This window comes from Lactuca saligna, chromosome 2 (genome assembly GCF_052625555.1).
Source record: "Lactuca saligna cultivar CGN05327 chromosome 2, ASM5262555v1, whole genome shotgun sequence".
NCBI lineage: Eukaryota > Viridiplantae > Streptophyta > Magnoliopsida > Asterales > Asteraceae > Lactuca > Lactuca saligna.
The window spans coordinates 91338857-91353700 of NC_136418.1; the positions used below are offsets into that span (position 1 = coordinate 91338857).

A 14844-nucleotide genomic window follows, 5' to 3' on the forward strand; every position below is an offset into this window, starting at 1 on the left:
TTCTCTAGTGCTTTCAACTGGCTTGTAAATAGAAGAAAATTATGAAGAAAGCAAATGTATGTTTTTGATTTATTGAGTTCTAATAAGTTGCGTAAATTAGTTGAGTTTAGATCCAGATGTTTCAAGTGTTAGATCATATTGTTTGTTGTTTCTGCTGTTATTTTGTTTGATCAAGTAAGGCTCGAATTCCATTACTGATTGCTTATAATCTTTTTTTAATTTTCAAATGTTCCTTATTTATAAGTAGCTTTCTTATATATTTTTAATGTTTATAGTATTTGTTAAACAAATGACAGAAGTCGCGATAGGACATGGAGGAGATAGTAGGGATAAACCTCCACAAAAGGGGGCACACGGTTTACCATCGGCTACCAATGAAATTCTTAAGTATTGGACATATTTTTGAAGTTTTAAATTTCTAAATTTCCAGTTTTATGTTTGAATGTAGCAAAAGAGAAAAATGTGTACATACATGGAAAAGGAAGAAACTTAAATTTGTACGATAAGTATGAAGAGAACAATAGGAATCCTTTAGTTGTGTGCCTTGTGTAATGCCCCGTTCCTGGTACACATTTAATCTATTAACGTACTCATTTTGAAATAGCTACTCGACGAGTTGGTAGCCCTAACTCGTCGAGTAGATGCTAATTTGGACGCAGGATTTAAGTGGTCTACTCGATAAGTCGAGAGCCTTGACTCGACGAGTAGGTCCGTCGGGAGGAAACCCTAATCTTTAGGGTTTGCACCATATTTAAACACCATAGCAAGCCTCCACCCCAGCATCCATCACCTCCACATCCTAATAGCGAAGCCCTAATAAGCCCTTGAGTGTTCTTGAGCTTTTACTTGCCATTTGTGTGATTTGAAGCTAGAAGAAGGAAGGAAACCTTTGGTGATTCAAGAAGAGGCAGTGGATCCAAAGCTTGTGTTGCATTTCAGACTTGTTGAAGGTATAAAGCTTATACCTTGGCTCCTTTTCACTTAGATCTTCATCTAGGCTTGCTTGTTTTCATTTTTGGGCCAGTTCCAAGGGCATTTCCGAGTTGTGCGCATTTGGGGGCGTAAGGACTTCTGATCTAGGTACTCTTGAGCTCCAGAAGCTCAAAGTTGCCACCTTTATTCATCCATGTCCCCATTCCATACATTAGGTCGACATTTTAGCTTGGTTATGGTGTTTTAGCTTCATGACACCATGTATACACGTAAAGTTATCAACTTTACGTGTTAGGCTAGCCTAAGGAGTCCAAATCTATGAGATGGAAGCATTGGAATTGATTAAAATTGACTGAAAGGTTTTTGCATGTAAGGGACTCGGCGAGTCAATTCATGGTCCCCAAAACCTTTTATGTTTTTGAGTGAGATTGTTGAGTTAGGAAGTAACTCAGCTAGATGGACGAGATGTAGACTAAGAAGCTGAAGAACTCAGCAAGTCTGTGAAGGGAATCGACGAGTTGACTCATTTTGTCAAGAGTCTATATAAGGTGGAACTCGACGAGTCTGTTAAGGGACTCGACAAGTTGACTCAGTTTATCACGGAACTGATAGCATAGGACTCGACAAGTTAGCAGATAACCCGGCGAGTTGGGTTGACTAGAATTTGAACTTGACCAGAGCGTTAACTATGACCAAGGGTAAAATGGTTATTTTACCCTGAGAAGGATTTTCAGATCTTGACTAAATATTATTGTGATTTTGATAGCCGGGGAGACTTTGGAGCAACTATAAGATATTCCTCACCGCGAGATTTAACAGACAGCTTTGCAAGGTGAGTTTTCTCCTATAGGAACGGGTCTAAGGCACCAAGGTCGGCCCGTTTAGTTAGTAGTAGTTTCGGATTACGGCCCGATGTCGTACGAGGCCCGATGTAGAGTTATATGTTTTTCCGGATCCCGATCCGATGTCGGGGCGATCCCGAGGAATGCTTGTATGCCTGTATGCTTAATGTCTTTGTGATTCTTGCATGTGTTTGTTATGTGTTAGGAGTTCTAGATTTCGTTCTGATACTGGGGCAAGCCCGAGGAATGTTAGTATGCTTCCGGATTTTGTTCTGATGTCTGGGTAAGGCCGAGGAATGTCTTGTTAGTATGATATGAAGTATGTTTCCGGATCTCGGTCTGAATCCAGGTGGGACCCGAGGAATGTTTTCATGTTAATATATGTGCTATGTTATATGTTAGTTGATATGTTATTATGTATGCCAAGATCTACTCGATATCAGGAAAGCTGATGCCGAGCTAGACTCGATGTAGCAGGTGTAGGGCCCAAGATATGTTATATGTTATATGTATGGTATGTGGTAGTTTGGGGGTGCTCACTAAGCTTTGTGTGCTTACGGTTTTCAGTTTTGGTTTCAGGTACTTCAGCTAGCAAAGGGAAGGGCTCGGGATAATCGCATAACACACACCACAATCTTTTCCAGCCTGGGGTATTTACTCTGATATTCGATATGGAATTTTGACATGTTGATAAATTTCATGATATTTTTGAGATGTTTATGATTTTTATATGATGAGGATGATTATGGTTTTATTAATGATAAAAAAATGAAATTTTTGGGATGTTTCATCTTGATACATCCAGGTGGACGTATCGATTCGTGGGGACAGCAAACAATTGTTTTTTAGATTGATCTCAAACCTGGTGGGATAAGAGGTAGGTAGCATTATCATTCTTAGTGTCGTGTTCCTACCGAGTACAAAGATAGTAGAAGTAAGTATACAATATACTTTATATGTATTGAATTTTATACTTATTAAGTATTTCTTTTACTAATCAAATATGTTTTTTTGCAAAGCTATTTTAGTCTTCATATGTATCGAAACCAATTCAAGTAGCTATCCATATTGACATGCAAAGAGCATATCGAGATTGCAATCATGAAGTGAAAAAACATTTTGATAACGTCGGTGGATATGCGGATTTGGAAGGGGTCAAGAAGACATCCACCGATTGATTAGTCTCCTGATGCATGGAATAAGATTATTAATTTGTTTATTTTTACCTCGAAATATATACGCACGTCAGACAAAAATAAAATTACTATGTCGAAACTTCCGTAAACAAGTGCTCATGGTTCTAGGTCATATGCCAAATGACGTTATTTAGCGGTAATAAAAATATTAGTATTATTCAAAATTGTTATCAACACTTATATAAATATATTTATTGTTTTTGACTTATTATAGGAAAAACTAGGACCAAAGTCGAAACATATTGAAAGTTGGAAACAAATGCACTACAAAGAAGGCTTTGGTGTAGAAGTCGAGCACAAGAAGATTGGGTAAGTGATAAATGAAATCAATATATTTTTTAAATATGTTATTATTATTAATTATAATTTTTTGTTTAGGGTATATTATTATTATTATTATTATTATTATTATTATTATTATTATTATTATTAGTTGTTTGTATAATTGTAGTGGAGAGTCTATAACGTAGAACTACGTAGTTCACTATTTAAATGCAACCGAAAGAAAAGTAAAAAAAAAAAAATCAAACAATACAAGTTGCGGGTTTTGATCGGGTCGAATTTTATAAGTGAAAAAGGATTTATAGTTTTTACAATTGTATCATTACTATTGGCGGAGGGGCGAGCAGCGACTGCCGGCGATTGCACCGACACACCTGAAAGTAATGTCGATTCGCAATTGAGATGGAGGATGGGTTGATGAGTGGTGGCTGATGCTGATCGCTCGACAATTGTCATGGAGAGGAAATGTTGTTTTCTTTTCATATGATTATTGTTTTATTATTATTATTTTTTTTTAATTTAAGTTGTATTAGGCTACTTATATTGGATTGCGATGTTAAAATATCAAATACGGGCTAGAAAAATTAATGTATTTTAGTTTTCTAAAACATTAAAGTAGTTCATTTAAAATTATTTAAGATGAGTCAATAATTTTTATTGTATATACATTATTATAAAATTAAAAACATAGGTGGGTCAAGTGACCCACCAAAGTTCAAGACGAATATGAGAAAATGCAAAGTGAAGTTGGGAAAGGCAGAGATGTAGATAAGGAAAAATGTCTTGCACGTGCCGTCGGGACGAGACGCGTGCATGCTCACGGAGTGAGTAGGAGACCAACCGCTAACTTCCATCTAATTCCAAATGAACGACTTCCACTTCCACATCTCCTCAATCTCAATCCAAATCTTAATCCCAATTTGATGCACAACAAATGTAAGAATACTTGCAAAAATATAGTGTATCATTGGCGGCATGTATTCCTAATTTCCAACCACCACCACCATTTACAAGCTTTCTATTCAATCCAAACATATAAAGAAGCACCTCACATGGAAATACCTCTCAAGATGATGCAAATACAAAAGGAAATTTGAGTGAAAAAGGTGATTTGAATAGAAAAGGCGATGTGAATGAAAAGGCTGATGGATGTGAGAAGGGTGTTGATTGCGAAAGTGGAATCAGATGCAAAAAGAGTTCAAATTGCGATTGGATGTGACTGGATGCGATCGATCATAATCCATCGCAGCCTAGAGTTTTTGGATGCGAATGAGGATGCGAACCATTTCGGAGTGCGATTGATAGCGATGTGTTGCGACTGTTCCGAACTGTTAGAACGCCTTGGAACTCCTTGTGACCAGTTGCGATCCTCGGAGCCAATGCGAACAACGTCGGAGTGAGGTTAGATGCGAACATTGGATCAATGGTTGCGATTCTCAGAATTTTAAGGGCTTTTTGGGAGGAGCTCGAATGGCTATTGATGTCGGCTAGAGCGGGTAGATTCTAGAGACGTTTTACTTATTTTTAGCCTTTATTTAATAGTTTCTTTTTTATTTATTAGTTTTCTTTTATCTATTAGTTTCCTTTTATTTTGTAATTGTTGCTACGCTATAAATAGCCCTTTTTGTTGAACATTTGAGAATAGTTGAATGAATTGAAATATGAAAAACTTTGTTTTGTTGAGTTACGTACTCGCCCCTTTGTCAATTCAAGGACGCATAGTCTAGGTTGATTCGAATTTAAATCAATAGGTCTTAATTTTTTTTTTCATCGATACTCAATCTATAGGTCTAGATTGTATTTCATTTGATACTCAATCTATAGGTCTAGATTGTATTTCATTTGATACATGCCGAAAGATGTTTGGATTTGTTAAAAAGTAAACCATTCGTCAATTTACAGAATCTATAAAAGTAAAAAAAAAAAAAAAAAAAAAAAAAAAAAAAAAAAAAAATCATGTGGCTATCCCGACGACTTGTCGTCTCTATAGCTATTCGATTGACAACTGGACCTATAGTGATGACATGTCGTCACTATATGTGGTCTGTATACCGTCAACATGTTGTTGCTATAGGTGGTACATATCCCGACGACATGTCCTCGCCACATGTAATTAATAATTTTTTTTTTGAAATCATTCCCAAGGCGACATGTCGTTGGTACATGGAACCTATCCAATGACACCTATGTCGACGACTTTTTTGACCTATCCCAACAGGTGTGTGACGACTCTATGCTGGCAACTTTTCATAGGCATATCGCATCTCAACGACTTGTCATCGGTACATGTTCAGAAAATGTCATCGCCACATGGTGTTAATGTTGCAGTGTTACTCTCATTTTACCCTTGACACCCTGATGGTATAAGTGATTTTCGTGTATGGCTGAGGGCCTAATGACCCGAAGCCTATTCCAAACACTAATCTTTTCGAAATTGTCATTCACATTTTAATTTGTTCACCCTGTTTTAGGTCAGGTTCCAAGGAATACATTAACAATTTCCACCTTGAGTTTATTTATCTTAACCATCAAGGATTTCCAAAAGTCATCCCTATCTTACTTTAATTTGCCCCGAAGGAACTTACCACCGGCCAACATCTACCAAGTTCAAGTCAATAGTGAGTGTTTGCTGTTGCAATATTTATACAAAAACCCATCTACAAATTTGAGGGTTATAACCAACATTTGAAGATCAGTTTCTTTTCTTTTTCTTTCTGATCTCTTAAGATGAATTTTGATTTTTTATTCATTTTTTAATTACTATATGCCATTTAAAGTTCTGCTTTGTTGAATGTCAAGAAGATGATAAATAGACAATAAGTGTCTTACAAAAACTTAAAAACCTATGAGCCCTTCATCTAACTCAACTTTATTACCACCATCAGGTTGATTAGTAGTACATCCCCAAAATGGCAAAATTTGTGTTGGTTTCCACCAATCACAGTTAAGTAATTTCATGCTCGTGTTTCACCAACCATGCACTTCACCAACAATGGAAGATCATTTTATTCAGTAGCGAAGTAACATACACAAGCTAGTACATCAACTTCACAAACCTTTTAGTTGACAGTATACTCTATGATACATTTCCATTATTAATTAACTTCAAATCTTACATACATCTTTTCATCCGAAAGTGTCTGCAATTCTTTCAGCAAGGCAATAAGCAGTCGATTGAATCGTGATCATGGGATTGACACCAACAGCACTCGGTAGAATACTCCCATCACAAACATAAAGTCCCTCTGCTTCCCAGCTCTCCCCATTCTCATCCACTGCACCTTCCTTCGCACTTTTCCCCATTCTGCAACTCCCCATTTGATGAGCCGAACAATAAATATTCCAATCTTTCACCATTGACATCGGACCACCAACAGCATCTACAGTCTCCAAGAACTCCTCGATCTCCTCTTCACTTGTCCCTTTGCATTTCAATCTCTGTCCATCGCTTCTTTGAGTACCCACTTCAACAGCTCCTGCTGCAATCAACACCCTTAACGCCTGTCTCAGCCCTTTCTTGATGCTTCCATTGTCAAATTTGCTAAATTTATAACTTATCCTTCCTGCTGACGTCACTTTTCCAGATCCACGGTCTCTCACCAGTGAAAACACATGAGCTGTTCGTGAGAATTTCAGCATTCTTTCCTTTAAGTCTTTCCCAGAAATCCAAGGACATAAAGCAGCGAAAGATCCAGGCCCTAGTGCTGGGACTTCCAAGATGTACGTCTCATCTGACCCTGGATTATGAACAGATGTCAATATTCCCCCCTCCTGGTTTTTTCCAGTAAGATCCGAGTCATCACTTTCTGGAAAGTATCCCCATGCCATTGCAACGGGATGCATATGAAGATTCCGGCCAATGTTAGGGTTTTTGAGACCGCTGGATATCATTAAAGGTGGTGTTAAAAGAGACCCACATGCCGAAATTGTGACTTTTGCTTCGATGTGTAATCTTTTAGAGATTTCTTGGTTTAAAACTTGAGCAATTACTCCTACACACTTCTTTCTTCTTTTCTTTCCTTTGTTACTTGTTAAGATAAATTTCTTTGCGTTACATCCGGTTATGATCACAGCCCCATGATCGACTGCATCAACCAACCATGTGGAATCGGTTCCCTTTTTATCCCCTGATCTGCAACCATAACAACAAGAACCACAGTAATGATTCTTCGATGTGTTTTGTGGGACATCTTCAACTTTTAGACCAAGATTCTGACACCCTTTACGAAGAACTTGATTCTGGAACCCTTCTCTTGTGCATTTTTTAGTAACACCGATTCTTTCACACACTTTGTTCATTGCAGACATATACTCATGGCTTTCGTATAACTTCATGTTTTCTTCTTGTGCCCATTCTTGAAGCACGGGTTGTGGTGTTCTAATGCAAGCTGACCAGTTGACTGCTGAGCCACCACCTACTGTGGCTCCTGCTTGAATCATTATTTTACCATCAAGTGTAGGAAGTATTCCTCCTGATTCATAGAGTTGATCCAGAGAAGGTCCTTCGAGTTTTGAATAATCTTTTTGAGTAAAGTAGTTTCCTTTTTCAAGAACCACAACTTTCTTGCCGGATTTTGCGAGAATGGCAGCTGCAACACCACCACCACAACCAGAGCCGACTATTACAACATCGCATTTGATTTTGCAAATGTTTTCTTTGAATTCTTCGGTTACATCCAGGCCTTTTTGAAGAAGAGAATGTACAAGAGTTTGATCGTTTTCTTTCATGATTTCCACCATTCCTTTCTGTAAAGGGCGCTCGTTGTGGTCCTCTTTGGGATGTTCTTCGGTGATGTCTATGTTGTAACCGATGGCTTTCCATGCAGGATTATCTGCTTTCTCACCCACCTATTGGGAACATTCCAAAATTTCCATCAGTTGAAAATTTGTACATTAACTCTTGCTTAAAGTGAAGAGACTTCTTAAATATGTTTAATCCTAAATAAGTTTTATTTTCTTATCAAATGGTTTCAATATTAGATGGATTAAAATCTTGATTCAGTGGCTCAGGGTTGGTTCCGGCATTCTGGGATGGTATAATAGTGAAGGGTTTAAGAATCACCCGCCGTAGAGCTTGAAAGATTACTAGGTTTAAATGTTTTCGTGTAAACCGAAAAAAATAAATAAATAAATTTATGTAAGGTCCTTATATAACAATAAAAATAAAAATAATAAATCAACGCAAAAGATAAATATGACAACTAATTTCAAAGATTTCTTTAGATCAAAGTGGTTAAGTAAATTACCTTATTTTCGAAGTTTATGTAGTGTTGCCTAAGATGCATGTTACTAGTAATTAAGATCTTTCTTCATGCATAATGATTCGAGTTTTGACCAAAATACAACCACTTGATTCTTTCATCTAATACTTATTTGAGAATGTTATTATGGAGGTGTAATAAGATTCACGCCATGGGTCTTGCATCTTCACATGCTAAGGTGAAAATCGGATGTCACAATGCAAAAAGTAAAAGGCCGTATTTTACGGTAGACCGTAGTCATGGAATAATCGTTTTTCATGGATTAATAAAACACAATTAAAGTGGACGATATTTGCTTTTAATAAAATCAATAAAGAGATTGGAATACGACCTTAAAAAAATGTATGAAAAGTTGTTTAAGAAAAGATTGATGAATGCGAAGACATTATTAATTAAGGCAAAGTAATTGATTATGTAGTCTATTTTTTGATCTAGACTTTGGGCTTGGTTTTTAGTTTATAATAAGCTTAGAGAGAAGTGGACTAAGAGGCTGATTTTCCAAATTGTAATGATCGTTTCATTCACGATTGAATAATATCTTTCTGTAGGCTTATATAGGATTCTAGAAAACAAAAGACATTGCATGGGCCGGGAATTTTTCAATGATTAAAGTGATGTCTGGTGAAGTAAGGTTGGGAAACTAATCAACTAAAATAAAAAATTTATCAAAAAATAATAAGCAAATAGAAGGTATGCTAATTTCCTTTGACCGGTATAGATGGGGAAGAACATTAAGAGAGTTTATAAGGATTTTCTCATCATAATTCTTCAAAGGAATTAATGGATATTAAGGGATGTAAAAAACCCATACGTGTGTCTAGCCAGCTTGGCCAAGGATGTGAGACATTAAAAATTCCGGGCCCATGCAATGTATTTTTTTAATGATTAAAGTGTTACATATCTAAAAAATTCCCAGCCCATGCAATACGTTGCTCTCTAAGCAACTTATAGAAGCTTCTGGAACCAGATAGATAACACGTTGCTTAGAGAGTCGGGTGTCGCAACTCGGGTTTCTCCTATATCTAGAACTTGTCACACATGATGAGCTATCTTAGGGATTTTTTGTCATAATCAAAATTCTTTGGAAACCTCTTAGGGTTTCTGCAACTATAAATACATCTCCCTTGAGTCGTATTCTATACCTAATAACAAGAATCTCTAGTTTCTCTTATTTCTTATTTCTCTAACCCTCTAGATTATTCAAGTTTTCAAGTATTTTTGTTGCGTTAATGATGGCCATAGTATCTTGGGGAGGGTTTCTGTTGGGGAGAGTTAAAGCTTGCTTCTTCTTCAAAGTCATCCTTGTCATAAATATGACTTAATAGAAAATATCTTATTCTTGCTGCGTTAATGATGGCCATGGTATCTTGGGGAGGGTTTATGTTAGGGAGAGTTAAAGCTTGCTTCTTCTTCAAAGTCTTCTTGATCATCAGTACGACTTAATAGAACACATCTTATTCATTGAACAATCAGAATTTTGTACCTATATTAGATCCTCCCTATCACCTAACCGTATGGGTAGATGTTGTTTGGTAAGGCCGATAGTGTATGGGATAGAGTAAGAACCATTCTCTGCTTCTAGGAATCATCGATTCTACTATGGAGCAACTTAAAAACATTTAAGGACATGATTTTAGTGTCAATATTTAACGATTTCCATATTGTGTTTTATCTCATTTATTTTAGTTCGTTTAACAATATGACAATCTTTTTCTACATTTCTTATATTCATACATGATCACGAAGGATCAATTTGATTTCTGTAATAAATTTGGCAAGTAGGTAATAATAATTGGATTTATTATTTATGATAACTTAACATATAATTACCAAAGGGCCAATGATCTAGCGGTATGGAGTGACCATCTCATATGAGATGTTATGGGTTCAAGTCTCGGTGGAGACATAGGTGAATGTTTCAAAAAAAAAAAAAAAAAAAAAACTTAACATATAATTGGATCTACGCCCTCTTCCCTATTTACTCTCTTTATGTCTATTTATTATTCAAGTTTTAGAATACTACTTTGCGTTTATCGACATTAAAACCTTTAGGTACAAGAGTAATTTTTTACAGCTTTTAGCAATCAACATTTAGTAATCTTTAGGTTGCTTTTATGTTTTTTGTCTTGTTTTTTAATGAAGAGATTTATTTAGAGTAACCAAAATCGTTTGTCATGACCGCACAATAGAAAAGTGTGTCGAGTTATTAAAATGTCATAGAGTTTGAAACAAGCTCCTAAGAGTGGCATGAGGGATTTGACATCAACGTAAACTAGTTTTGGTTTTTCCACATCGTGACAAGTGTATGTATTCCAAATACATAACCACATACATAATTATCATTTATCTATATGTTGATCACTGAAACTCACCCAGAAGAAGTAATTGAGAAGGATAACTACATATCCTTGAACTATAAGATGAAAAATCTACGAGAAATATATACAATTCTTAGTATTAAGGTGAAAGTGACATGTAGTGATACTTCTCTAAGTGGATTTCATTATGTAAGTAAACTTACAATGAAGTTTCAAAAATTAAATACAAAGGAAGTTAATGCTCATTTTGATTCAAGTGTCTGAAACATAATGTAAACTTCGATCAAGCAGTTTCTCAACTATAATATGCGAGTGCAATTGATCACATGATATATGTCATGCATTGTAGTTAACCAAAACTAAATTCACTATAAGAAAACATAGTCAGTATATTATTAATCCAAGAATAGAGCACTAGAAGGCAGTATGATGCATACCAAGATAGTTGAAAGGACACACACTCTTAAGTTGATATACATGACATCTATGAAAAATACTAGAATGGACGAGCTTTTTAGTGGGCATGCAAGAAAAAAATGTTTAGCTCACTCGACGATAGAGGCCAAGCTTATTGCCTTATTAGAAACATGAAATTAAAAACAATATATTAGATATCTACTTTTAGATATCCAACTGTTGGATATTCTATCGCATCTATTCCCACATATAGCGACAATCAGACCACGTTGCCTAAAGTATAAAATGTTATGCATAACAGAAAGTCAAGACATGTTGGTCTTTGAGTTTGTTATGTGACATCAAACTGAATATGATGTTATCCAAAGTTGCTTATGTCAAGACAAGTAGGAAAGTGCAAGATCGACTTACCAAACCTTTGACAAAATATTTAGTTAGCAACGCCGCGAGATTCATTGGTCTAAAATAATAATAGAATGATTAGTAATGGAAACCCAACTTGAAACTAGTGTGCCTAATTCTCATGTTTAATAGTTACTAATGAACTCGGTAACAATAGAATGTACTATCGATAACAATATATCTATGTGAGGTATATTAGTATGTAATTGTTGAAAACGAGGTTGAGTTAAAATTCTTAATAAATTTTAGTGACATATAACAAATAAGATGTTATAAAAATGTGCTTGTGTGATTTAGAGATGGTGTCACCACACTTAGTGTGAATGCAAAGATGAGAGGTGATGTTTATGGACGAAACAAAAGAGATCATAAGCTTCTTGGTTTAAATCTATATGATATCTCTTTTTGTTTGTCTACATTAAACAAAGTTTTAATCTTCATGACATCTATGTAACCTTATTTATATGAGTGAAACGATATTTTCCAACTTGATTGGTGGGGTGGGGGTGGGGGGGGGGGGGGTGTTGGAAATTATGTAGGAACTAGGAAGTTGGCTAGTTTCTTTTCTCCCATGTAGGTGGGGTAGAACATTAAGGGTGTTTATAAGAATTTTCTCATCTTAAGTATTTACATGATTTAGTAAGGGGATGGGCCAAGCGCATAGCGCCGATGAGACAAGGCGCAAGGTATGCAAAATATGGTGATTTTGGTGCATTTTGCACTTTGACCGCGACATCTAGCTTTGAATTTTAGCAGGGTTTAGGTCAGATCAAGTTGGACCAACCCGGTCAGCGGGTTAACCATATGTTGATTATATGAGTAAACTCATAGATGCTTCGAGAGTCATTTAGAAAACGTATTTCTTAGAGAGAAACACATCACACCTAGGGTTTTTCCCTAGCAAAAATGTGTGACACATGAAGAGCAATGAGAAGGGGTTGTCACCATTACAATCTGCCTTTTGGCATCATTGTAGAGTTTATGGGATTAAAAATATAGCTCTCCTACCGGTCCACACTCCAAAAATCAATAATTTACTATGCGCTCTCTTCTCTCTTCTACCGTATCAACAAATTATATTAACCACATTATCAAATCTCTTATGTACTAGTATTAAATCCTAGGATTTTATGTTAAAACTTACCGCCATTGAACAACATAAAAACCTTGAAGGACATTGGCCATCTCGTGTAGTGTTCATCAGTCAGGATTCAACGATCATCAGCTTGATTTATGTTTTCTGTCGCGTATGATAATTCGTTCGAGGACAACCGGATAATCAACTTCTACCATTTATTTTATTTTATGTCATCACAAAAGATCAACATGGTTTTCGGGTAGAAATTTGGTAATTAAGTAATAATAATTGGATTTATTATTTGCAAAGAATTCACATACAATTCTCAATATTATTTCTTGGTTTTTTTGAATTTATTATTACTGATCATTTGATATCAGTGCACAATACTAATTGTTGAGTTATTAGTTTGTCAGGTCTTAAATAAAACAAAATAATCAACGGAAGAAAACATGAAAAGAAAAAAGCTCTTTATGGTAGATGGCATTTAATTTTTAACACGTTCTCATACCACTTTGACCCTAATAGGCCCATGCATCGGTTAGCATCAAACGAGACTTGGTGAAGAATCTGAAGGAGTCGATAAGCTTGCCTTTGATTTGAGCAGTGTTTGCATTTACTTTCCTTATATGCAACCTTTCTTATTTTCTGTTACATATTTTTTCTTTTATTATTAACTCTGTAAATATCATTTAATATGTATTAGATGATATTAAGTAGTCATTACTATCGGGAAACTATTCTTATTCTTAGTAATGCTTGAGGGTAGTGTAGGCCAACTCGTGGTTACTAAAAAATTAATCCTTCTGCCGAAATCTGGGTCTAATGTTGAAGGATATTTGCGTTTACTTGTTGATAAGATCTCTTTGATTGCTTAGATCATTTAACATGATTATGACAGTGGTAGTTGGAGTATTCAATAGAAAGTTGGCATGTTTCATGTGTACTATAAAAACAACTTAGACAATCTCTTCATCGACAAATTATTGTTTTTGGCCAATCAAATACGTGGGTCATACTTGTCTCACATTTGTTTTACACTTTTACTTAAAATTTATACTAAGCATCTATTTTCCAAGATTATGATCAGAACTTTCTGTTTTTTTTTTAAGTATGGAATAACATGCAAACAAAGAGAAAAATCGAAGAGAAGATCACCTGAGAAAAGAATACCAGAAGGCAGAGAGTCTTGAGGAACACAAACCCGAGTCTAATAGGAGTTAGAAATCTATTATTAAACCACTTCTGCAGAACCTTCTCCCTCTTATGTAAGGGAATTTCTGAGAATTTCTGTACGTATGGCCATTTATGAGATAAACAAAGAGATCCAGAAAGTAAAAAGGTACCCAGTCTGGTGGATAGAAGTACTACGACCAATCTCACCACCATTACTGCTTCAAGAAACCCCCTCTTCATCAAATGATGAGCTACCTGTTTCCAATTCCATCACTTTGGTAATTAACAACTAACAATACTAGAATTCGAACTGAAAATATTGAACATTTAGATTGATGTTACCTTCGTTGGTACGGAGTATTGAGAGCCAGAAGCAGTTGAGAATGAACGGATTGATTCTTCTACCTTGTTGTCGTTATCATCAAGAGAATTCGAAGGGAGTGGTTGCAGGATGACGTCACATAAGCTGCTAAGAGTGTCCATTTCTGATGAAGAAAAGCTTTTAGTTTGGTACTCTTCGGTTCTCCCACCTCGTAACAGAGGGTGACACTCACCCTCACTCTCACTCTCGTCGTACATCTCTCTGTGTTTGTAAATTATATGTTGATTTCAGGTGGGATTGAGGTTGTATATGTTTTAGTATGGTGTATATGTTAATATTTATATATTAAAGGTTTTGTCAGGTTCCTCGACGTTGAAATATGGAAAGATGGGCCGGGGTCTCCTGCTGTGTTTATAGTGAAACTAAAGGGAAAATACCGGTATTAACATTATTTAGGGTGGAATTTCAAAATATACACATAAAAAATTGAATTTCCGGGTAATGATATGGAGTTCGTGGAGGTAGCTTCTCGGAATCCGCTGTAGCAATGCCAAAATTATAAATAAATGAAGACATTTAAAAAAAAAAAAAAAAAAAAAAAAAAAAAAAACCTTAAG

At 35.7% G+C, this 14844-nt stretch overlaps 1 protein-coding gene across 1 annotated transcript; it reads right to left on the reverse strand.

The window, feature by feature from the left end:
• Positions 1–6235: 6235 nt before the first annotated feature.
• Positions 6236–14599, reverse strand: LOC145031178 (long-chain-alcohol oxidase FAO1-like). Its single transcript, XM_078979693.1, has 3 exons — positions 14248–14599; positions 13888–14160; positions 6236–8101 (listed from the first exon to the last, which is right to left on the reverse strand). Exons 1-3 carry the CDS (start codon positions 14482–14484, stop codon positions 6380–6382), a joined length of 2232 nt encoding a protein of 743 aa, XP_078835819.1. The 5' UTR covers positions 14485–14599; the 3' UTR covers positions 6236–6379.
• Positions 14600–14844: the final 245 nt, after the last annotated feature.